Consider the following 26,330-nt stretch of genomic DNA (forward strand, 5'->3'; position numbering starts at 1 on the left):
TCAGACTTTATAGCTGACCGGCGTGGGGGCGGGGCGTCTCCCGGCGCAGGCGCACTAGGCGGTGCGGCGCAGGCGCTCGACGGGCGCGCCTGCGCGCTGCGTCCCGGGAAAGGGCGGTCGCGGGCGTCGCGCGCGAGATGCTGAGGGCGGGGCGCGCGCGCAGAGGGACGGCCCGAGGGGCGCGGACGCCGGGCTGTGGAGGGAAGGGCGGGCGCGCGCCGGGAGTAGCCGTGGGCCGCCCTCAAGGCCGAGGGCTGGGGTGCGTGGTACGACGGGCGCCAACGGGAGAAAGCTGGTAAGTCTGACTGGATTCAAATGAAAAGAAAACGCAGAGAGACAGCCCGCAGGCCGGGGGGAGCGCGCGAGCGGCGTGTGGCGGCCGGGAAGCTGGGGTCAGGACGCCCCAGGGCTCCTGGAGGAGAACGCAGACGCGCCGGTGGGCGGGGGGCAGAGGGGCCGGGCGGGGGGCCGTCCGCCCCGGAGGCGCTGGCGCGGCGCCGCCCCGGACCCTTCACCCGCAGGCGCCGCCCTGCGCTGCGGGCAGGCTGAGGGCTTCTCCGACGCCGGCGGCCGTGGGGACGGCGCGCCCGCCTGGGCGGTGGGGGGTCGTGCGGTGGGGGGTCGTGCAGGTGGAGGTGCAGGAGCGTGTGCTTCAGGTCTCCCAGGGCCGCTCTGTGGTGTGTACCCTAGAGAAGGTCTGCCTCAGGGACCTCCGGAGACCTTCCAGGCGCATTCCTGGCCGCCTCGTTCCTGAGAACAAAAGCCTGGAGACCAGCCAAGAGTGCCAGGCTACGAGCCTTTGGTGAATTGTGGGGGACGGTGCAGCCGCAGGACCACCCGTCAGCAGTGGATGGCGTACGGCAGCCGAAATGAACAGACGGTTGGGTTGAGCAGAAGGTTTGCTGGCTTTTTCCGTGGGATGGCCCTCGTGTTTAGTTGTTTGTAACTTCATTGGAAATAACTTTGTTAGATTGCGTGTGACAGCTGTCATATCAGCGTGCATTTTAAAAAAAGCTTATCAAAATTGGTGAATTTTTGTGTAGCCATTTTAATATTGAAGGTGGAAGAAAAGCAACATTTTCAGCATATTATGCTTTTTTATTTGAAGAAAGGTAAAAATGCTACTGAAACGCAAAAAAAACATTCGTGCAGTGCATAGAGAAGGTGTTGTGACTGATCGAACGTGTCAAAAGTGGTTTGCGATGTTTCGTGCTGGAAATTTCTTGCTGGGCGATGCTCCTCCGTCGGGTAGACCCCTTGAAGTTGATAGCGATCAAATCAAGACATTAACTGAAAACAATCAGCGGTATACCACGCGGGAGATAGCCAACATACTGCAAATATCCAAATCAAGCGTTGAAAATCATTTGCACAAGCTTGGTTATGTGAATCGCTTTGATATTTGGGTTCCATGTAAGTTCAGCAAAAAACACATTCTTGACCATATTTCCACGTGCGATTCTCTACTTAAACATAACGAAAACGTTCCGTTTTTAAAACAAATTGTGACAGCCGATGAAAATTGGATACTGTACAATAATGTGGAACAGAAGAGATTGTGAGGCAAGCAAAATGAACCACCACCAGCCACACCAGAGGCCAGTCTTCATCCAAAGAAGGTGATGTTGTGTATATGGTGGGATTGGGAGTCCTCTATTATGAGCTACTTCCCGAAGAACCAAATGATTAATTCCAACAAGTACTGCTCCCAGTTAGATCGAGGAGCACTCGATGCAGAGCATCAAGAATTAGTCAACAGAAAACGCACAATCTTCCATCAGCGTAATGCAAGAACACATGTTCCTTTGATGACCAGGCAAAAACTGGTACAGCTTGGCTGGGAAGTTCTGATTCATCCTCTGTATTCGCCATACACTGCATCTTCAGATTTCCATTTATTTCAAAATTCTCTTAATGGAAAAAATTTCAGTTCCCTGGAAAACTGTAAAAGGCAACTGGAACAGTTCTTTGCTCAAAAAGATAAAAAAAATTGGGGAAGATGGTATTATGAAGTTGCCTGAAAAATGGCAGAAGGTAGTGGAACAGAAGGGTGAACATATTGTTCATTAAAGTTTTTGGTGAAAATGAAAAATGTGTCTTTTATTTTTACTTTAAAACCAAAGGAACTTTTTGGCAACCAATAACTATTTGAAACAGCATGAAATTCACAAACATGGTGCTGGGTGTAAGAAGCCAAAGACAAAGGAATATTTAACCCTAACCCATTTTTATAACATCCAGAAGCAGGCAGTACTAAATGTTGTTGTTCAGGATGCATTTCCAGGTGATGTAACTATAAAAAGAAAAGCAATGAAGTAATTACCACAAAAGTCAGAATGGAAATTACCTCTGAGCAAAGAAGGGGACTGTGATTGGTGGGGGGGGGGGGTGCTTCTGGACTGTTGGCAACATTCTACTTTTTGACCTAAGTGGTGGTTGCTCAGTTGTTTGATTTTAAATAATTTTTTAAACAGTGCATTCGTGTTGTACATACTCTTCTCTATGAATGTTATTTCTTTCTATTTTAAAAAAACAGCTCCTTAAAGAAAAAAAGAATGCCTATGAATCAGTAAGGAAAAAAATCCAGTAGAAAAGTGGGAAAAGACATAATAGGCATTTCATAGGAGAGAAAACATAAATTACATGTAAATGTGGAAAAGATGCCTAACCTCATGAATAATCATAATGTACATTTAAATCACAATGAGTTAGCATTTCACTCTACTAGATTGGCCGGAATGTAAAAGTCTGATGACCAAGTGCTGGCAAGGATATGGAGAAAAGGGAATTATTATAGGCTACTCTCATCCACGTTGGAAAAACCGGCATTACCTAGAAAGATTGGATAGGTGCACACCTTAAGACCCATGTATTGCACTCTTATTAGTTATACCCTAGGGAAACTGTTACACATGAGCACCAGGCAACATGTTGAATATGAATAATGTTCTAACATCTGTGTTCATAATAACTGGAAACAATCTGAATGTCTATCAGGAGTATAAAGTGGAGTACCATAAAGACTTGAAAGTGAGTGAATGAATCACCATGCTTTTTAAAAAGGTAGAATAAAAAAAAGCAAGTCACAGAAAACACAATAAGATTCAATTTATGAAAAGTTCAAAGGTAAGAACCCCTCCCACCCCAAATACTATTTAGGGAAAAAAATACAAGTGCTAAAACTATAAAGAGAAGCAAGGGGATGAAAACACTAAATTCAGGATAGCATTTCCTCTGAGAGTAAGCTGGGGGGATGCAGTTTATAAAGGGCATCCAGGGGGCTTATAAGGTGCTAGTAATGTACTCTTTCTCACCAAAAGGGGTGTGGTTTTCCATTCTCTACGTTGTAGCTATACATTTTAGATCATCTTTTGTGCATGTGATTAGGTCAATGTAAAAAAAATGTGCTTAGGGATGGGACCTTGCATGCAGTCAGTTTTTTAAAAGATATTTAAATTTCCTCACCAGTTCTATGATTCCAATATTAAGTCTTTTTCAAACCACCATGAAGATAGAGACACATGAGGGAAATCGGTTAAAGGGAAAACATTGAAACTGTGAAAATGATATTGGTGATATTGAGGAGGTTTAGTTTCTTAGATATAAGCTCTCATTTTGAACTTTTCCAAATAGCAAGCTCTCACCACAGCAGAATTTCCCAATACTTGAGTCAGTGGAACTGTAGTTTTATTATACAGTAGTTAAGATAGCTTTTCAGGCATCCCTCAATCCACCTAACTTGTCCTTCTAGGTCCAGCTCTGAACACACATTATAATATTTAGGTGTACGTATCCTTTCTCTTTTTCTTTAGAATTTACTCAAATGAGTATTACACTTCCAGGTATATACTCAAAAGAATCGAAAGCAGGGACTGAAACAGGTATTTGAACACCAGTGTTCATAGCAGCATTGTTCACAATAGTCAAAAAGTGGGAACAACTAAGTGTCAGCATATGAATGGATATAAATACTATGGGATATTATCAGCCTCAAAAAGGAATGAAGTAGTGGTACTTGCCACCATAGCGATGAACCTTGAAAACATGCCAAGTGAAATAATCCAGACACAAAAGAGCAAATGTTTTATGATTCCACTTATATGAGGCACCTATAATTGGCAACTTCGTAGGTACAAAAAGTAGAAGACAGGTTATCTGGGTCTGGCAGCAGATGGGACTGAGTTATTATTTAGTGGATACAGGGTTCTGTGTGGGACGATGAAAATTTCTGAAAGTGGACAGTGGTGATGGTTGCACAATATTATGAATATGCTTACTGTCACTGAATTGTACACCTAAAAATAGTTAAAATCATACATTTTATGTTATATATATTTTACCACAATAAAACTTTTTTTTAAAGAATGAACATTTGAGGGACTTCCTAGGTGGCACAGTGGGTAAGAATCCGCCTGCCAATGCAGGGGACACGGGTTCAATCCCTGGTCCAAGAAGATCCCACATGCTGTGGAGCAACTAAGCCCGTGCACCGCAACTGTTGAGCCTGCGCTCTAGAGCCCATGAGCCACAACTATGGAGACCATGTGCCGCAACTACTGAAGCCCACATGCTTAGAGCCCGTGCTCTGCAACAAGAGAGGCCACCACAGTGAGAAGCCCACACACCACAATGAAGAGTAGCCCCTGCTCGCCGCAACTGGAAAAAGCCCACGTGCAGCAATGAAAACTCAACACAGCCAATAAAATAAATAAATAATAATTTTTAAAAAAAAGAGTGAGCATTTGAGGTATGTGAAAATAAGTCATTAAGCTTTCTTCACTCTTCCTTGTCTCCCTCTTTCTGTTACATGTTCCGGCATTTTGAATTGAGAGAAAGGTAAATTTTCCTAATTAAAATCAGAAGTATGTAATGTGGAGTTTTACAGAACACTCCTTAGTCAGTGACTATAGCTCCATGACTGTTTCTGCTGCTGAGATTAAGAAGGACAGCTTCTGATGGCAGGAAAATAGGTATTCATGAATATGTACAAAACATGTTTCTGGAAAAGATTTAATGGAATATATTTTTTAATAGGATTTTCTGACTTGATAAAAGTTGTAGATTGTAAACTTGAACCTATCTGAGGGCGTTATTAAAGCTTTTCAAATTATTCCTTTAGGTGCATCTGTGGGAGACCAGGTGTATAGCATTTATAAGCACAATATTTATTTATGGAGTTCTGTTTCAGAAAAAGGTGTATATAAACACTGTCAGTAAAGCATCTGCTTGTTACCAAGAGTAGAAAAAAAATGTGCATTTCCATAACCATTCCTAGAAGAATTAAGCCTAGAGGCAGTATAATTATTACTTAGAAGATAGGTTTTGTTTTTGTTTTTTGTTTTTTAATTTATTTATTTTTGGCTGTGTTGGGTCTTTGTTGCTGTGTGTGGGCTTCCTCTGCTTGCAGAGAGTGGGGGCTACTTTTTGTTGCAGTGCACAGGCTTCTCAGTGCAGTGGCTTCTCTTGTGGAGCACAGGCTCTAGGAACATGGGCTTCCGTAGTTGTGGCATGTGGAGTCAGTAGTTGTGGCGCATGGGCTTAGTTGCTCTGCAGCATGTGGGATCTTCCTGGACCAGGGCTGGAACCTGTGTCCCCTGCATTGGCAGGCGGATTCTTACCCACTGCGCCCCCAGGGAAGCCCCGGGTTGTTTTATGTCACCCTAAATGAGCATGCATGCCTGCTTGGCATTAGCACTGTAAGCAGTGCTGCGGTGAACCAGTCCTGATGTGCCTGAGTGGTCTTGTGGTGTCACCTCTAGTCATTCTTCACATCACAGCTGGGGTGGTTGGTAGCGTTTTTAAAGACTACTCCCACTACAGCACACTCTGAGGTATGGGGTTTGGGAATCCACTTTTTAAATCCTTCTCTGGTTCTCAGAACTGCCTCATTTACAGCACATTTTAAGCTAGTGAAACAGAATGACAGGTCACATTTGCTTCTCAGAGAGTAGAAATATCTCTCACTTTTTAAAGTAACCCCCTGCTTTAAGCATTTAAACGATTGGATTGAAAACAATTTTTAAACAGACATCCTAGTCTCCAAGAGTCTGCAGAGTGTCAACAACATATTTACCAGAAGCAAGTTGTAGAGGGCAACTAAAAAGCTTAATTAATGGTTTAAAAGCTTAGGCTTTGAAGTTAAATAGACCTTAAATTTAAACTTTAGCTCAGTCACTTGCTAGCAGGTTAATCTTGAATCACTTAACTGCTCCAACTCAGATTCCTGATCCGTGTTAGGATAATAGAATAGCAAATAACCTGTTATGAGGAATGAATGCATCTGGAAGAGTTGGCGCAGTACCTGTATACTGAGCACTCAACAAATGGGAGCCACTGTAATTACCATCATCATCCTGTGGATTCTGTTTCGTTTTGCAGTGAAGCAAGGGGAGGCAAAATAAGAGGCTAATTTCCTCTCAGCTCCCTCTATTGCCCAAGGGTAGTTGATGTCATGAAAATTTCATGAAAAAAAATAGCATTGCTGCCATAATTACTAAATTATACATTTTTGCCAGTGCACTACTGTGCACATTCAAATAAAGATGTACTAATCATGGGAATTTCCTGAGGGTCCAGTGGTTAGGACATGACGCTTTCACTGCCTTGGCCAGGGTTTCCCTGGTCGGGAAACTAAGATCCCACAAGCCATGCCTCACAGCCAAGAAAAAAAAAGTACTAATTTTCAATCACTACAAAATACCAAGAGCATGTTTATTCAATTGGAAAAAAAAAAAAAGCAGCTATGGAAATTATTTTGTTTCATCATTTAACCATAAAATCTGTGAGGAGTGCTTTTTTAGGGAGACTTGGGGTGGCTCTTCTGGCCCTAATTCTAAGGTTGTACATGAACAGGGGACTTTCCTGGTGGTCCAGTGGTTAAGACTCTGAGCTTCCACTGCAGGGGCCATGCAGTGGAGCCCTGGTTGGGATCTTTGTGCCAGGGACGTGGCATGGCCAAGGAAAATAAAATAAAACTTTTTTTTTTCATGAGCTGTTACTTTGTTTTTAACATACAATAAACTGCATATATGTAGAGTGTACTATTTGGTATCCCAATCTCCCAATTCATTCCCCCCAACCCTCCCCACTTTCCCCACTTGGTGTCCATATGTTTGTTCTCTACATCTGGGTCTCTATTTCTGCCTTGCAAACCGGTTGATTTGTACCATTTTTCTATAGTCCACATATATGTGTTAACATGCAATATTTGTTTTTCTCTTTCTGACTCACTTCACTCTTTGTGGCAGTCTCTAGGTCCATCCATGTCTCTACCGATGTCCCAGTTTCATTGCTTTCTACAGCTGAATAATATTCCATTGTATTTATGTACCACATCTTTTTTATCCATTCCTCTGTTGATGGACATTTAGGTTGCTTCCATGTCCTGGCTATTGTAAATAGTGCTGCAGTGAACATTGGAGTGCATGTGTCTTTTTGAATTACGGTGTTCTCTGGGTGTATGCCCAGCAGTGGGATTACTGGGTCATGTGGTAGTTCTATTTTCAGTTTTGCAAGGAACTTCTATACTGTTCTCCATAGTGGCAGTATCAATTTACATTCCCACCAGCAGTGCAACAGCGTTCCCTTTTCTCCACACCCTCTCCAGCATTTACTGTTTGTAGATTTTCTGAAGATGCCCATTCTCACCAGTGTGAGGTGATACCTCATTGTCATTTTGATTTGCATTTCTCTAATAATTAGTGATGTGGAGCAGCTTTTCATGTGCCTCTTGGCCATCCGTATGTCTTCTTTGAAGAAATGCCTACTTAGGTCTTCTGCCCATTTTTTGATTGGGTTGTTTATTTTTTTGATATTGAGCTGGATGAACTGTTTATATATTTTGGAAGTTAATCCTTTGTTGATTCGTTTGCAAATATTTTCTCCCATTCTGAGGGTTGTCTTTTCGTCTTGCTTATAGTTTCCTTTGCTCTGCAGAAGCTTTGAAAAAAAGTATATTTTTTATTTATTTTTGTGTGGGAAATGGTGTATTTTTTTTATATCGATTTATTCATTTACTTCTTTGGCTGCACTGGGTCTTAGTTGTGGCACACAGGATCTTCATTGCTGCATGCAGGATCTTTTAGTTGCGGCATGCAGGGTCTAGTTCTCTGACTAGGGATCACACCCAGGCCCTCTGTTTTGGGAGCTTAGAGTCTTAACCACTGGACCACTAGGGAACTCCCCCCAAAAAAATATTTTAAAAAAAAGGTTATACATGAAGAAAGGTCTCCAATACTTTGTTAGTGCTTTGTGATTAGGAAATGTATGTGAATAGATTTTTTTGTGGTATTGATGTCTCCCATGGCGTGATATGCCACACAGTAAAGCATGTGTTAAATGGTTAAAGACATTTTCAAGTGCTTAGATAAGTGTCTCAGACTCATAGTCTCACCTTTTACACTTATATGGCAGTAATGGTTAATAGTATTTAATGATCACTGTATTGATTATCTTTTTATTGCTGTGTAACAACTGCCTGAAAAATAGAAGCTTAAGATAACCATTTTATTTTGGCTGGCCTCAGCTAGGCAGCTCTGGTCTCACCTGGTTTCCCTCATGTAATTATGGTTATCTGATAGCTCAGCTTGAGGGAAGGAGGTTAGGTGGTCTAAGGTACTTCACCTCCCTGTCTAGCTGAGCTCTGGCTCTGGCTGTTGTCTGGGCCATGTGTCTTTTACATCGTGATTTCGGGGTTCCAGCAGAGTCAGAGCAGAAGCTGCAAGGCATCTCAAGCACTTGGCTCATTAGCTACACAACTTCATTTTTGCCTCATTCTGTTGGCCAAAGCAAGTCACAAAGCCATGCCAAGAATCCGGGAAGCAGAGAAATAGACTTTACTTCCTGGTCAGTTATAGCTGAGACACACTCCGAAGGGGCATGCACGTAGGATGGAGGAATTGATGGCCATTTCTTAACAAGCTGTGTGCTAGGCAGGCTCTTCGCTACCTGCGTGCATGCGTTAGCTCGTTTATTTTCCACAGCTGTCCTGTGAGAGGTGAACATCATTAAACCTACTTTACAGACGAGAAAACTGAACTACAGAGATGTTATGTAACTTAACATTTCTAATTTGGAAAATGTTTATTAAGAGTTCTTAATGACTAAAACTATGCTAATAATAAAATGTTATATTTAAAGGAAGGATAAAATATAAAGAAAGTAACCCAATTATGTTTTTAAAATATGTGCACACACACAAACACAAACATTCTGGGAGGAAATATTCAGAAACACTAACAAATTCTTCTTAGTTGGAAAGTGATGGTGGATAATTGTGATTTCCATCTTTTTGGTGTTTTCCACATTTTTTCCACATTTTTTATAATGAGTATATATTTACTTTTAGAAATTAAAAAAGTAATGTTTAAAAAGTAAATCTGTGAAAACCCACAAGAAGAAATAGGTGACCTGAATAGACCTTTGTCTATTATAAAGAATTGAATCAATAACTAATAACCTTCCAAAACAGAAAGCACCAGGCCCACATGGGTTCACTGTTGAATTCTACCAAACACTTAAGGAAGAAAGTATACAAATTCTCTACAATCTCTTGTAGAGAAACTCTCTCTAGAAGAGAGAACACTTCTTAACTCATCATATAAGGCCAGCATTACCCTAATACCCAAACCAGACAAAGACATTACAAGAAAGAGAAACAACAGACTAATATTTCTCATAAACAGAGAAGCAGAAATCCTTAACAAATATTAGCAAATCAAAGCCAACAACGTTATGACCAAGCGGGGTTTATCCCAGGTCAGAAAGTCAGGGAGTGTGATGCCTCCAGTCTTATTCTTCTTTCTCGAGGTTGCTTGGCTGTTCAGGCTCTTTTGTGGTTCCATACAAATTTTAGGATTGTTTGTTCTATTTCTATGAAAAATGCCTTTGGAATTTTTATAGGAATTGCTTTTAATCTGTGGATTGCTTTGGGTAGTATGGACATTTTAACAATATTAATTCTTCTAATCCATGAGCATAGGATATCTTTCCATTTAGCTGTTTCTTCAATTTCTTTCCCTAATGTCTTTTTTTTTAAGTAATACCTGTTGGACTTCCCTGGTGGCGCAGTGAGTAAGACTCCGCCTGCCAGTGCAGGAGACACAGGTTCAAGCCCTGGTCCAGGAAGATCCCACATGCCTCGGAGCAACTAGGCCTGTGTGCCACAACTACTGAGCCTGCTCTCTAGAGCTCAAGAGCCATGACTGTTGAACCTGTATGCCACAACTGTTGAAGCTCGTGCACCGAGAGCCCATGCTCTGCAACAAAAGAAACCACCACAATGAGAAGCCTGCTCACTGCAAGGAAGAGTAGCCCCGCTCACTGCAATTAGAGAAAGCCTGTGTGCAGCAACGAAGACCCAACGAAGCCAATAAACATAAATTAAATTAAAAATAAATAAATACCTGTTAATTTTTTTATTAAGTAATTTATTTTTATTGGCTGTGTTGGGCCTTCATTGCTACACCAGGCTTTCTGTAGTTGCAGAGAGTGGGGTCTACTCTTCACATCAGTGCACAGGCTTCTTATTGCAGTGGCTTCTCTTGTTGTGGAGCATGGGGTCTAAGTGTGAGGGCTTCAGTGGTTGCAGCCCCTGGCCTCAGTAGTTTTGGCTCGTGGGCTCTAGAGTACAGGCTCAGTAGTTGTGGCACACAGGCTTAGTTGCTCTGAGGCATGTGGGATCTTCCTGGAGCAGGCATCAAACCTGTGTCCCCTGCATTAGCAGGCAGATTCTTTTTTTTTTTTTTTTTTTATGGTGGTAGTGTATCTTATTTATTTATTTATTTATTTTTGTTTAATTATTTATGGGCGCATTGGGTCTTCATTGCTGTGCTCAGGCTTTCTCTAGTTGCGACGAGCAGGGCTACTTTGTTATGTTTTGTGGGCTTCTCATTGCAGTAGCTTCTTTTGTTATGCAGCATGGGCTCTAGGCTCACTGGCTTCAGTAGTTGTGGCACCCAGGCTCAGTAGTTGTGGCTCTCAGGCTCTAAAGCGCAGACAGTAGTTGTGGCACATGGGCTTAGTTGCTCCAAGGCATGTGGGATCTTCCTGGGCCAGGGATTGAACCCATGTCCCTTGCATTGGCAGGCTGATGGCAGGCAGATTCTTAACCACTGCACCACCAGGGAAGCCCCCTAATGTCTTATAGTTTTCAGCATATAGGTCTTTAACCCCCTTGATTGAATTTATTCCTAGGTATTTTATTTTTTGATGCAATTGTAAATGAGATTGTTTTCTTAATTTCATTAATGTCTTACAGTTTTCTTTCCAGCTTAAATAAGTCCCTTTAACATTTCTTTTAAGGCTTATTTAGTGGTGATGAACTCCTTGAGCTTTTGCTTTCTGGAAAACTCTTTATCTCTCCTTCAATTCTGAATGATAACTTTGCCAGGTGGAGTGTTCTTGGTTGCAAGTTTTTTCCCCTTTCAGCTCTTTGAATATATCATGACATGCCCATCTAGCCTGCAAAGTTTTTTCCTGCTGAAAAATCTGCTGATAGTCTGATGGGGGTTCACTTGTATGTAACAAGTTATTTTTCTCCTTCTACTTGCTGTTCTGATTGAATGAGTTTCACTGCCTTGTCTTCGCGTTCACTGATTCTTTCTACTGCTTAATCTTGTCTGCTGTTGAACCCTTAAGTGTATTTTTCAGTTCAGTTATTATATTTTTCAGCTCTGTTATTTCTGTTTGGTACTTTCTTATATTTTCCATATCTGTTGAAGTTCTGTGTTCATCTATTCTTCTTTTCAGCTCAGTAAGCATCTTTATGACCATTAGTTTTAACTTTTTATCAGGTAAATTACTTATCTCCGTTTCATTGTTTTTTTCTGAGATTTTATCTTATTCTTTCATTTGGAACATATTCCTCTGTTTCTTCATTTTGCTTGACTTTCTGTGTTGGTTTCTATACAGTAGATAAAACAGCTACCTCTCTTGGTCTTGAAGGAGTGGCCTTGTGTTGGAGGTGAAATTTGTCATTCAACCCTGCCCCAGCTTTTGGTTGTCTCTCAAACCCTGTGCTTGTCCAAACAGCTTATTTTTTTTTTTAATTTTATTTATTTATTTATTATTTTGGGGGGGTACACCAAGTTCAATCATCTGTTTTTATACACATATCCCCGTATTCCCTCCCTCCCTTGACTCCCCCCCACCCTCCCTCGAGTCCCCCCCACCCTCCCCGTCCCATTCCTCTAAGGCATCTTCCATCCTCGAGTTGGACTCCCTTTGTTATACAACAACTTCCCACTGGCTATCTATTTTACAGTTGGTAGTATATATATGTCTGTGCTACTCTCTCGCTTCGTCTCAACTTCCCCTTCACCCCCCGCCCCCAAACAGCTTATTATTTTTTTTATCCAACTGTAGTTGGTTTACAATGCTGTGTTACTTTCTGCTGTACAGCAAAGTGATTCAGTTATATATATATAATCTTTTTCATACTCCTTTCCACTATGGTTTATCCATTCTATATATAATAGCTTGAATCTGCTAATACCAAACTCCCAAACCATGCCTCCCCCCACTCCCCTCCCCCTTGGCAGCCATAAGTCTGTTCCCTGTGTCTGTGAGTCTGTCTCTGTTTTGTAGATAAGTTTGTTTGTGTCATTATATGTGTCATACCACATATAAGTGCTATCATATGGTACTTGTCTTTCTCTGTCTGACTGACTTCACCTAGTATTATCATCTCTAGGTCCATCCATGTTGCTGCAGATGGCATTATTTCATTCCTTTTTATGACTGAGTAATATTCCATTGTATATATGTACCACATCTTTTTCTTTTTAATAAATTTATTTATTGGCTGCATTGGGTCTTCGTTGCTGTGCGCGGGCTTCTCAGTGTGGTGGCTTCTTTTGTTGTGGAGCACAGGCGCTAGGCTCGTGGGCTTCAGTAGTTGTGGCACATGGGCTCAATAGTTGTGGCTTGCGGGCTCTAGAGCACAGGCTCAGTAGTTGTGGCGCATGGGCTTAGCTGCTCCGCAGCATGTGGGATCTTCCCGGCCCAGGGCTCAAACCCGTGTCCCCTGCAATGGCAGGCAGATTCTTAACCACTGCGCCACCAGGGAAGCCCTGTACCACATCTTCATTCATTTGTTGATGGACATTTAGGTTGTTTCCATGTCTTGGCTGTTGTAAATAGTGCTGCTGTGAACATCGGGTTGCATGTATATTTTTGAATTATGGTTTGCTCTGGATAAATGCCCAGGAGTGGGATTGCCGGATCACATGGTAACTCTATTTTTGGCTTTTTAAGGAACCTCCATACTGTTCTCCATAGTGGCTGCACCAGCTTACATTCCCACCAACAATGTAGGAGAGTTCCCCTTTCTCCACACCCTCTCTAGCATTTGTTATTTGTAGATTTTTTAATGATGGCCATTCTGACCGGTGTGAGGTGGCAACTCGTAGTTGTGATTTACATTTCTTTAGTAATTAGTGATGTTGAGTATCTTTTCATGTACCTGTTGGCCGTTTGTATGTCTTCTTTGGAGAAATGTCTATTTAGGTCTTCTGCCCATTTTTCGATTGGGTTGATTTTTGTTGTTGTTGAATTGTATGAGCTGTTTGTATGTCTTGAAAATTAGTACCTTGTCAGTTGCATCATTTGTAAATATTTTCTCCCAGTCCATAGGTTGTCTTTTCATTTTGTTTATGGTTTCCTTTGCTGTACAAAAGCTTGTAAATTTGATTCAGTCCCATTTGTTTCTTTTTACTTTCATTTCTGTTGAGTTGGCAGACTGACCTAAGAAAACGTTGGTACAGCTTATGTCAGAGAATGTTTTGCCTGTGTTCTCTTCTAGGAGTATTATGGTGTCATGTCTTATATTTGTCTTTAAGCTACGTCAGATTTATTTTTGTGTATGGCATGAGGGTGTGTTCTAACTTTATTGATTTACATGCAGCTCAAACAGCCTATGATATTTTTAAAGCTCCCAGTAGTTGAGAGTGTGCCAAGACCTGTCAGTGTCCCAGAGGGGAGGACTTCAGCACCTGGATTCAGGCTGACTGGACGCCAGACCCTCAGGCAGCAGCTTTTAAAAGAATGCAATACGTACAGCCCTGTGGGACTGCAAGCGTCAGCCCCACTGGCCGCCAGAGCCAGGCTATCTGGAGGTGTCCCCGGGGCAGCAGTTGCAAAAACTGGGGCTCCAGACAAGCATATAGTGGCCGTCCACTATTAAAGTGATATCTAATTATGGTTTAGATTTCCATATGCCTGGTGATTAGTGATGTTGAGCATCTTTTCATTTGCTTCTTGGCCAGGTATCTGGGTTTTAAACTGCTATAGAGTGCTGAATTGTAGCTGTTTTCAGCCAATCCTCATGTCATTTTTAAGACTAAATAACAAAAATAGCTCACAAACAATCTAGAGACCAATGAGCTTTTTAAGGTGCCTCAGAAGTTGAGCCTGTGTCACTTCAGATGAGTTCTAATGCTGTTAGGTTGGAGACCTTCATTGTGGCCCAAAGCTCGTAGCATTTCTAGTTCAGTCACTGTTTTAAGTAAGTGGATGAATACTCACTCAGAAGGATAAAAAGCCTCTTAAAGAGAAGGAATGTCTTATTACATATAGAAAACTCTAGGCCTACATGATTCCACGTTGTACTTTTCTATCCATTTAAGGAAGAAGTAAGACCAACTCTGCACAAATGTTTCCAGAAAGTAGAACACTTCCCAACTCATATTATGAGGCTGGCATTGCTCTGATCCCAAAGCCTGACAAACGCTCTCTGCAGAGGGCCCTCAGGCCTCCCTCCTAAAGCACAGTGACTGGTACCAGTGAGAGCAAGACTGGTGATGCTGGGTCTGGAGCTCAGTGCTAGAAACGGGGTGGGAGTGGGCACAGGCCGGGGTGCTGCCAGGAGGTCACCCTGAGTGGAACTTCACCAGAGTGTGCATTCCCTGGGTCCTTGGTGGACACAGCAGGAGAGGCCTCCTTCAGAAGCAGCCCGTTCATGCTTGCAGTATCTTTTTCCTTCTTTAAAGTTTATTTTTGTGTCCTGTTGAGTGAAATGCACCTTCCCACTGTACAGAACAGAAGGAATAGTTACTCTGCTTTTCCTTCAAATGAGAATTTTGCTGGCAGTTTTTGCAGTAATTGACATGGCTTAGCCATTTTCACACAACTCCTCCCGGTTCTTTTTATGCCTGTTTTGTCCTGAGTAGGTAGGTTTCTGTGGTCCTGAGGCCTATGCATTTGGCCTGCTCCCCTGGCTGTGGAAGAAGCAGGGGCTCCTGCTCTCTCCCCTAGCTCTGGCTGCTGTGCTGCCCGCCAGGTGGGGCAGAGGCCACCTGGGACCATCAAAGCCCATTCCCATCATCTTGGGTCCTAACCTTCCCGCGAAACCTGCCCAGGAGGAGGGGGTGACACCAAGAAGAGGGAGAAAACCTGGAGCAGACACTTGGACCACAGGTTAGCTTCAGGGGAGACGTGGGCTGGGACGCAATGGGGACAAGCCCAGAGGCGCGGGCACCGGGCGCTCCGCCCTCCCTGCTCTTAGCAGCTGGCGGTTAGGCAGCCACAGGGCTGGGATTTCTGGGAAAGTTTTCTCCATTTTACTCAGATGTGAGTGCTCAGCACTTCACATGAATTATTGCATGGAAGGCTCACAAAAACCTTAAGAAGTAAATACCACTCTTCTTCCTTTTTCTTTTAGGTATGGAGACCCTGAGGCCCAGCTGGGATCCCAGGGATGCAGGGAGGGTCCCAGCGAGAACGGCTCAAGATGCCTTCCCTTGGCATCCATGTCAGTGCAGCTCAGGAAGCTGCCCAAGAGCACACAAGGGGGGTCCAAACCCAGCGCGAATACAGGACTCGCCCCACAGGGCACCCACAGGCCCTCAGCAAGGAGCATGTGCCCCACAGAAGGCTGTGCTGTGCTCACCAGAACTGGAGAGGCCACCTGGAAACACTTTTTTTCCAGCCTTTAGAAGATGCTTGCACTTTCTAGAAAATATATATTGTATATATGTATATATTTTATATGTAAAAATATAAATACGCACACCTACTCAGGTGTCTCCCTTGAAACTGTGGTGCGTGCACACAGACATTCTCATCTGAAACGGAGAGCACTTGGCTCAGGGGCAGAGCCACCTGTTTGGGAAATCAGCAGCTGTGGTTTGTCTTACCCCTTAGGTTTCAGATCTGCTCAGCCTGTGATGCACAAGGCTCCCCTGGGCTTTGATGTCAGATAAACTCGAGGTGCCCTGTCCTTCTCTCAGGTCCCCGCAGCCTCAGCTCCTCCATCTCTGGCTGCCCAGCACAAGATGCAAAGTGCCCAGAGCAGCTCAGCACCAGTGGACAAAAACACCTTTAAGGAGCTCCAGCCTAGAAGGAGCTGACAGATCCACCCTTTTAAATTTTACACTCAGTGTGCGAGTATATTGAGCATGAATCGTATTCACTTATCACCCAAGTGAGAAAACATGGATCTTTTAAAAACCTATCAAATGTAATCTTTTCCTAAGACCTCATCTATACAAAGACGTGATTACTAGTTGGACCAATCTTTCAAGACCTTTCTTTATGATTACTTATTTCCTGAAATGTCTTATTTTTTATTAAAATAGCATGTGTTAATTGCACAAAATTTAGAAGGAAATATCAAGGTGAAAGAAGAAATTTTTTAAGTAATCCATAACCCGTCAGGTATAGTGACAACCGCTGCGCATGTTTCAGTTTTTCTCATTCATTTTGTGTGGATACACACATACATAAATAAATATGTGCAAATATGGGATGACGTGTTATTTATTTGATAATCTTTTTCTAAACATTTCGTCAACATGTACAACAGGAAGATGCACAGCCTCCTATATGCGATGCATCACCTTCATCCTCACCTGTCATCAAACCCTCTCCCACAGCACCGTGTCTGCTAGCCGCGGTATTCCTCTGTGAGCCTGCCGCCTCCCCAGCGTTCTGGAGTTGCCTCAGGTCAAACAACTCTCTGTAGAGCTCTTTTTTTTTTTTGGCCACTGTTTGCAGGATCTTAGTTCCCCGACCAGGGACTGAACCCGCATCCTCAGCACAGTGAAAGGGCCTAGTGCTAACCACTGGACTGCCAGGGAATTCCCCAGCGGGACTTTTATTTCAAGGTCCTGCACACTGTCCCAGGTCATCTGTGGAAACTCGAGGGCCTCAGGACCACCCGTATCAGGACCCTGGGGCTCTTGATTAAAATGCAGGGTCTTGAGTTCCCACCTCAGCCTTGCTGAATAAGAATGTCTGGGTTTGGGGCCCAGGAATCTTCATTTTAAATAACCCCGTCTAGGAACTCTTATGAGCATTAAAGTTTGAGAGACCCTGGCCTCTTACCACTTGAATGTGAGCATTCCTTCTCGGGGTGTTGTTTTCCAGAATGGCTGAGGTGGTGGCCCTCGTTCATGAGACAAGCCTCATGTTCTTCAGTGCCTCCTAAGTTGAGGCTGTCTGGAGAAGAGACCGATGCCTTAGTGGAGACGAGCCGGCTGCATCCCCGACTCCCCCCCTTGCACCCCTCAGTGACAATGTTTGCAAAAGTCTCTGGAAACCCAAACCTGCTCTACAGTATTATCATCATCCACAGCTCAGCCCTTTCCCTCTCAGCCATGGGGGCCTGGTTAACAGTTGCTTCTACACCTGTGATGTCCTATATGGTAGCCACTAGCCACATGTGACGTTTGAACATTTAAAATGTGGCTAGTCTGGGGAATTCCGTGGTGCTCCAGGGGTTAGGACTCCGAGTTTGTGCTGCAGGGAGCCTGGGTTCAATCCCTGGTCGGGGAATTAAGATCCCCACAAGCCATGCAGCATAGTCAACAAAAAAAAAAAAATGGCTAGTCTGGATAGTGTTAGTTTTGTTTTGTTTTTAATTGAAATATAGTTGATTTACAATGTTGTGTTAATTTCAGGTGTACAACAAAGTGATTCAGTTATACGAATATATATAAGTTCTTTTTAGAGTCTTTCCCACTATAGATTATTACAAGATATTGAATATAGTTCCCTGGGCTATACAGTAGGTCCTTGTTGGTTATGTGTTTTATGTATAGTAGTGTCTATCTGTTACCCCCAAACTCCTATTTATCCCTCCCCCACTTCCCCTTTGTTAACCATAAGTTTGTTTTCTATGTCTATGAGTCTTTCTGTTTTGTAGATAAGTTCATTTGTGTCATTTTTTTTAGATTCCACATATGAGTGGTATCATATGATACTTGTCTTTCTCTGTCTGACTTCACATGGGATGATAATCTTTAGGGTCATTCTTTTTTATGCCTGAGTTCTATCCCATTGTATATATATATATATGTACCGCACCTCCTTTATCCATTCATCTTGTCGATGGACACTTAGGTTGCTTCCATGTCTTGGCTATTGTAAATAGTGTTGCTATGAACATTGGCATGCATGTATCTTTTTTTTTTAAGTTTTCAAAATAACATTTATTTCTTAAAAGTTAACGTGCACAATAGGAAACCAAAGAACACAAGAAGCAAAACACAAAGTCATCCATCATCACAATCAGTTTACCGTTTGATATGTCCTTTTAGGTCTCATTTGTGTATTTACACAGCTAAGCATGCATTTTTTGTTTTGTTTTGTTTTCAGGTTTCAACTTTTTAATCACCTCAGTGAAAGACATCCTAAACGCTACATGAAACACAACAGAATATTTTTTTCTTCCAGTATTAAAAAAAATGACATACACAGATATCTTTAAGAAACTTCTGTATAATCAAGGCAGAGATCTGGAGTAAAAAACACCTCTAAGTAATCATGTCCTTGAGTTCTTATAGTTACAGTTGGAAATTGCTTCTAATCACGATGAAACATTGTGTACGGGTTTTTAAAATGTTCCTAGATGCACATTATTAAAAAAAAAAATTAGTCCGGCCAAACATTTTTTACCAGAACCATAATCCTGAGAGCCTGAAATAAAAAACTGGTAAAAAAGGAAAAAATACTCAGACTCTACAAATGTCTCAGAATTTGCCTTTTTTTTTTTTTCATTTTATTTATTTATTTTTTTTGAGGTACACCAAGTTCAAGCATCTGTATTTATACACATATCCCCATATTCCCCAGAATTTGCCTTTAAATGGAAGAAAAATTTTAAAACACACGGAACTTTCTGAAAGGTCTTTAACAAGCTACCTTGGGAGCTCAATTCAAAAAGAGGTTGATATAACTAGAACAGGTGTTTCAGTGCAGTTCCAAAAATCTTTATAAACACAGCCATTTGGAGGGATGGTGCTAGATCAGAAGTTTTATTCCTTGTGTGTATTAGGTGTGCATGCCTCATCTCAGTTGTCGTAATTGTCCCTGTAATTTCCTCCTGAGTAGCGCTCATAACCACCCTGGCTGCCGCCATAATCTCTGGACCTTCCATATCCGTATCCTCCAGGTCGACTGTCACACCGGCCACTTCCACAGCCCTGGTCCCCACCACCTCTGGAGTAGCTGCGACCATGCCCACAGGCCCCAAAGGCACCCCCGCTTGTTCCCCGGGCCAACTTGCCCGCGTGGTCTACACAGACCTGACGACCATCCAGAGACTCTCCATTCATGGCTCTCATGGCATCTGAGGCGTGCTCTGGACGGGTGAAGGTGATGAAGCCAAAACTCTGGGATCGCTGAGTCTCCCGGTCCTTGACAACGACCACCTCAGAAATAGGTCCGAAGCTGCTGAAGTGGTCTTCCAGAGCCTGTTCGTCAGTGTTGAAGTTGAGCCCTCCCACAAAGAGCTTCCCTTCTTCAGAGGACATGGCAGTAAATTCAAGTCCTGGAAATTAAGAAGTAAAAAGGCCAAAGAGACAGCTACCGCCAAGAAGCTGAGTGACTGGGCTAAGCATGCATTTTTATGTAATTAAGATCACACAGTTATGTATCATGCTTTTTCACACACCAAGCATATTTACCATTTCAGAGGCCCAAAGCTGTGAGTATTTTCATAACCAGGAATACACTACACCACCTCGATCTGGAAGGAAAGAAATGTAACCCTGCCTTTCTTGGCGAGCGAAATTCAGAAAAAGACAAAAATGGCAACAGGCGTTTAGATAAAGATATTGGCAGACTTATGATTGAAATACTGCATTCCCTTAATGTTCAACGAAAAATGAGACATAAAGCAACAGAATACACAAAGTATAATGCTTTTAAGAGGACTCATTATCTGATCTAAACTATTAAAGTATTAGCAAGGAGGTATGTTTCCACTGAATTACTTAGCAGTGTATTCCTATAGCACAGCCAAGAGACACACACACATCCATGGTTTTCATCAAAGTACAAATGTTAACACATCCTCATACATCCCTGCCTGTGTACTTCCTTCTGCCCCTCTGCTGCCAGCCTAGTGAACACGTCCTGACGCACATTTCTCAGAGATGGTTTAACAATACCGTGTCCAACATGCTGCTTTTTTTGTTTTTTATCAATTATAACAAAGATATTTACAAATTGGGTAATTCACTAGCTCTACTTTTTATCATACATCCTCACCTCAGGACATCTGAAAAGCCTAGATGTTGCAAAAGAATGAGCCTTGTCTGTAATAAACACTGATACTTTACAAAAATGCACATGGAGACCTATGGTAATAATCTAACATTGTCCTCTAGATATGCAGATGTTAGCCAAGAGCCCTTCCCCTCACCCTGCCCCTTACCCCTCCTCCAGCATTGCAGTGACTGAGTACGAGATTACATCTAGCGCCAAGGGGTGGGTTAACATACACACTCCCAGAAGACACAGCCCTTCCTAAAAACCAACAGGGCATTTATTAAGGGATTATTTTACTACCTCTACTTTTATATACTATGGGCATTAGAGATTATAGCGTTTGTATGCAGTTTATTCAATATTACTACATGTATATATAGGGAACAAACTTAAATCCTTATTGAAACATGTAGTCTTTCTAGATACGTAAAAGTGCACAACATATGTTGAAAGAGAGTGAAAGTGACACCTTTTAAGTGTTTTTTTCTGTTAATTCATAGGAATGGTCGTATTTGGGGAGTGGAATTGTTAAACTCGAGAATAAACTGATTGTTCACTGGGGGGTGGGGTGGGGTGGGGGGTAGGGAGCGGACAGGTCAAGAAGTGCAGAGAGAAGGGTTCCTTGCCCATAAGTATTTAAGACAAGTTCAGATTGCCTAACCATTGTTCTGTTTGTGTGTTTTAGTTGATATTGCTGTGTGTTAAATAATAAGCATGTATCTTTTTGAATTATAGTTTTGTCTAGATATACGCCCAGGAGTGGGATTGCTGGGTCATATGGTAACTCTATTTTTAGTTTTTTAAGGAACCTCCATACTGTTCTCCACAGTGGCTGCACCAACTTCCCACCAACAGTGCAGGAGGGTTCCCTTTTCTCCACACCCTCTCCAGCATTTATTTGTAGACTTTTTGATGATGGCCGTTCTGACTGGTGTGAGGTGATATCTCGTTGTAGTTTTGATTTGCATTTCTCTAATAATTAGCAATCTTGAGCAGCTTTTCATGTGTCTGTTGGCAATCTGCATGTCTTCTTTAGAGAAATGTCTATTTAGATCTGCCCATTTTCTGACTGGATTGTTTGTTTTTTGGGTTATTGAGCTGTATGAGCTGTTTGTGTATTTTGGAAATTAATCCCTTGTTGTTTGCATCATTTGCAAATATTTTCTCCCATTCCGTAGGTTGTCTTTTTGTTTTGTTCATGCTTTCCTTTGGTCTGAATGTTATTATAGATATGCTGTAAGTTAAAATACACACCATATTTGGAAGAGTCAGTGCAAAAAAAAAGAAGAGTAAATATCTCAGTAAGTTTTTAATACTGATTACATGTTGAAATAATAATTAGGGTTAACTAAAATATACAATGAAAATCCATTTCCCTTTTTTCCCTTTTTTCTAATGTGGCTAACTAGAAAATATTTAATTGCATATGTGATTTGCACTATATTTTTATGGCTACTGCTTTTCTAGAGACCTTTTCAATAAAATACTTGAATTAAAATTCACAAGTAATAAAAGAAGGTCAGTAAATAAGAACACAAACAACCCAATTTAAAAAATGGGCCAAAGACCTTAACAGAGCATGTGAAGAGGTGGTCCACATCATGTCATCAGGGAAATGCAAAGTAAAACAAGATACACCACCCCTACTAGAAGGGCCAAAACCTAGAACCCTGACACCACTAAATTCTGGGGAGGGTGTGGAGCCGCAGGAACCCTCATCACTGATGGCGGGAATGCAGGCTGGCGCAGTCACAGTGGAAGACAGTCTGTGCGCCCCCTTCTCAAGGCTGCTGGCCCGGCCCGCTCCCGAGTGGCAGTCGAAGCACCACATGCAGGAACCGCCACGCAGCTAACTTGACTGGCTGCACGCTGGCCTGACCTTGGGCACCTCCGTTTTCTTGTGGATCTGTCTCATCAGATAACATGATGAAGATGTTTTAGAGTATTTAAAAAATGGTCTGGAATCAACTCTTGAAATACACAGCATGTTCTGTGCAGTGATTACAGGAGCTCCCCTGGGCTCACCCAGCTGCTGAGTTGTAAGCGTGAGAGGGAGTCACATGTGAGTGTGTGGCAGGTCAGCGCTTGCGTTTTACACAACTAAATGGGAAAAAATAAATTAAAGAAAAAAGTCTTTAAAGGAAAAAGGAGAATATATGGACCTGAAGGAGACATTGGCCTGAGTGGGGCAACGTTATAATTATACGGGGGGTTTGTCCAAATTCACACACTCAGCTCTGCCAGCCACCCACAGAATCACATGGGGCTCTGTCCTCAGCGCTGCCAGGAGCCGGCCTGGGGAAGGGACAGAGCCCCAGGCTTGTTAAGTCGTTTTAAGGAAATCAAGGCTACAGAAGAAAACACGACTAAGGCCCAGGGACGGTGAGATGCCGATGCCGGTCACTGCTAAGGCCAGAGTCCAAAGCGCCGCATTCTCTCGAGGGCGGCTGTTAGGAGATCCATGATTCGCTTTAAAATACTTCAGTGCAGCCAGTGTGATATCACGTGGGTGCCAGTCAGCTTCACACCTAATTGTGAGAACATGCAGCCAACTGCCTGCTACCAGCTCTAACACACAGCTCAGCCGCCACCGGAGTGAGCCACCCACCACGCAGCTCAGTCTCGGCTCTGTGTGCTCAGGGAGGCAGCCGCACAGCACCCAGGACCTTCCTGAAAAGGCGACTGTCAGGTAGATCGATGCACAAATGAACTTACCTACCAAACAGAAACAGACTCGCAGACACCAAGAACAGACAGGTGGTTGCCAAGGGGGAGGAGGTGGGGGAGGGAAGGACTGGGAGTTTGGGATTCGCAGATGCAAACTGTTATATATGGAATAGACAAACAACAAGGACCTACTGTAGAGCACGGAACTATATCCAATGTCCTGTGATACAGCATAATGGAAAAGAATATGAGAAAGAATGTGTGTGTGTACATATATATATATATATATATATATATAGCCGAGTCACTTTGCTGTACACCAGAAATTAACAGAACATTGTATATCAACTATACTTCAATAAAATTAAAAAACAAAACAGAAAACATCAGTGGCCACCTGGGGCTCGAAGTTACTGTGAAGGAGCTTGATGAATATTTTATATCACAGGAGAAGCTCTGTATCATGAGTGTGGTACTCAGCTTAGCTATTTGTCTAAACTCAGAGAGGGGAATTCCCTGGCGCCCTCGTGGTTAGGACTTGGTGCCTTCACTGCCGAGGGCCCGGGTTCATTCCCTGGTCGGGTAACTAAGATCCCACAAGCCCTGCAGCCAACAAATAAAAATAAAAAATATATTTAAAAGGGGGAATTTTACTGTGTGTAAATTATATTTCAGTAAACTTAAAAAGACTGCACAAGCCATATTTCACTGTAAATTTTACTTCAAAAACTCCATATTGGAATATTGGGGTCTGGCTGATGCGCCTGTTGGCACCTTTAGGGGTGACGGGCTGAGGCTTGCCACCTGCCCTGAAAGGTAACAAGGGAGACGGAGGACCAGAGGGTCAGACACAGATGTGCACAGACGTGCGAAGAAGTAAATGTGCAAAACTTTCATGTGGAAGCAAGGTCTGTGGTTTTCTAAGTGCCGTGCCAGACCCGGCAGCATCAGCCTTGCCCGGACACTTGTTGGTCGTGCACGTTCTCAGGCCAGACCCGCTGAACCAGAACCGGCGGAAGGCCCGCCCAGGGTGTCCTCACAAGCCTGTGAGGAGATGCCGACACAGGCTGGGGTCTGAGCCATTGATGAGACGCTGGTGTACTGGTGTTCGTTGTACAGTTCTTCCGAGTTTTCTGCATGTTTGAAAATCTTCATGATAAAATGTGGGGCAGAGGACATGTGACCCTGGGCGCCGGCCCCCAGCCCTGCCTCGGAAGGGACACCTTGGGAGGTGTGGGGTTCGCTCTCCAGTCTCCATCAGCAGCCTAGGCTTCTCTCATCAGCACACTGGCCATCCAAAATGGGATTCTGCGGGTAAGCATGGTGTCTTGTTATTTAGCATGATACATGCCAAACATGGGCTCCTGCGGGTGAAACTAAAGGCAGTTAAGTAGGGATCGGCCAAACTGCCAGAGCAGGCAGGGGCATTTGGAGGCCTGTGGCCTGTGCCCCTTGGGCTGGGCCTGGGCTGTGGGGGCCTCCCGGGGGCTCATCCTTTGCATCTCAGGAATGTGGCGTCCGCAGGTGGGGGGTGGACGTCTGGGCAGAAGACTGAGAGTTGGAACTTCTTTGAGTCTCCAGAGCAGGTTGTATGAACGACTCTGTGCCTGCTTTGCTAATAAACGTCTTGTAAATACCTGTTTGTGTCCGGCTTTCCTTTTGACCCAGGAGTGAGATGTGAGAGGGGAGCTAACTCCACCCACTGCAGGATTCCGGGGCAGCGGCCACCCCTCGAGGGAGCAGAGGGGCTGTGTGGCCACAGGAACTCAGGCCAGTCGCAGCAGTAGGGACAGACTGTCGGGTATCTGGAGAGTTCGGCCACTTGCTGTCAGTACTTCAAAAATGTCTTCTGAATTATTCACTGCAGGCTGTGTGGCTTCTAGACTTTCTTTTGATTCCTGGTTAGCCTTCATTATAGCCGCCTTTCGTTAGCTGGATTTGTCCTTTTTCCTCAAATTTTACAAAATATTTACTGATTACTCCAGAAAGCTCATTCCACATGGAAGGGAATCTAGTGGCGTGACGGAGATTGGGATCACCCCACGTGTAACTCTGCATGAAGCCTCATCGTGCAGGCCTTTGGTGCAGGTGGCCTTCGTTCTGGGGATCCCAGTCCAGGGCTTTTCACCTGAGGGTCACAGATCCCAAAGGTCTGTGAATCCAAGTCAAGAGGCTTGAACTTGGATGGGGAAAAGTTACGTCTTTATCTTCTCCCAACTTTGAACTGAAACTTAGCATTTCCCTCCATCACAGATATGGGCAGCACAATACAGGCACGTCAGCAGAACCTGTGCCTCTGTCTCCAGGAGAAACCACAGACGTTTTCACATCACATGACAACACTGTAGTTATTCTGAAAGACCATTTGTGGGCATCGCTGCCTCGAAACTAGGGACGTTGTTAGATCTGCCGACAGACCTTACCATATCACCAGATTTCTAAAATATTTGATCACTGTATTTCAGTACAGCTGGTTTCCTTTAGAATCATATGTATTTTATTTTATGCCTTAGAAAATATTCTGAGACGGAGTCCACTGGCTTCCCCAGACTTAAAGAGGTTCCTAGCTCAAAAAAGATGAAAACATCCTGCTTAGCCAGGTTTAGAGACTATTTATTTCTGAAATTTATTTCTGAAACATGTAAGGGTTGGACACCGACCCCCAGCACCACCACCCCCGCTCTCAGAGCTGTGCCAGCGGGACGTCAGCAATCACCCGGAAACCAGAGGCGCCGGAGGGAGGGGGTGGCGAAGTGCAGGGGGCAGGGGAACAACACGTGCTGAAGAACCAGCCCCGGGCCTGGGGATGTGCTGGGATTTCATCACTACGGGGACAGCCTATGCTTTTAAAAATAATAATCTTCAACTTCCTCAGTTTTGGTGTGGGCCTCAGTATCTTCAGTGACACGGAAACAAACGTAGATTTACTGCAAATGTACCGCATCGTTTTCAGTGAAGCTCAACCTTGGCCCACTGTACAGAAATGCGTGAAATGGCCCCTGCTCTGCCGGCTGTAAAACCCAACTGGAAGCTGTTCCAAGCTCCGGAGGCAGACGGTTGTGTAATGAAGAGGAGGAGGAGGGAGCCCTGTTACCTCTCCTAAAGACGCTGAGAAGGCGGGCACTGGCTGGCTGGCAGGCTGCAGTTAGAGTATACAGGCAGCCGGGTCTGGG

At 43.5% G+C, this 26,330-nt stretch overlaps 1 protein-coding gene and 1 long non-coding RNA gene across 2 annotated transcripts; one reads left to right on the top strand and one right to left on the bottom strand.

The window, feature by feature from the left end:
* The first annotated feature begins 122 nt into the window (after positions 1-122).
* LOC130835837 (uncharacterized) lies at positions 123-16,746 on the top strand. Its single transcript, XR_009049050.1, has 3 exons — positions 123-295; positions 4,364-4,747; positions 15,659-16,746. It is a non-coding gene; the product is annotated as an uncharacterized LOC130835837 (long non-coding RNA).
* A 2,395-nt stretch (positions 16,747-19,141) lies between these two features.
* On the bottom strand, positions 19,142-19,760 carry LOC130835836 (RNA-binding protein 3-like). The gene has a single exon (XM_057707698.1). It carries the CDS (start codon positions 19,749-19,751, stop codon positions 19,290-19,292), a length of 462 nt encoding a protein of 153 aa, XP_057563681.1. The 5' UTR covers positions 19,752-19,760; the 3' UTR covers positions 19,142-19,289.
* Positions 19,761-26,330: the final 6,570 nt, after the last annotated feature.

The sequence above is a fragment of the Hippopotamus amphibius genome, chromosome 14, assembly GCF_030028045.1.
Source record: "Hippopotamus amphibius kiboko isolate mHipAmp2 chromosome 14, mHipAmp2.hap2, whole genome shotgun sequence".
NCBI classification, from domain to species: Eukaryota; Metazoa; Chordata; class Mammalia; order Artiodactyla; family Hippopotamidae; genus Hippopotamus; species Hippopotamus amphibius.

Bases quoted from the DNA above. Each gene is read 5' to 3' on its own strand.
- LOC130835836 (XM_057707698.1), bottom strand. From the start codon at position 19,751: ATGTCCTCTGAAGAAGGGAAGCTCTTTGTGGGAGGGCTCAACTTCAAC.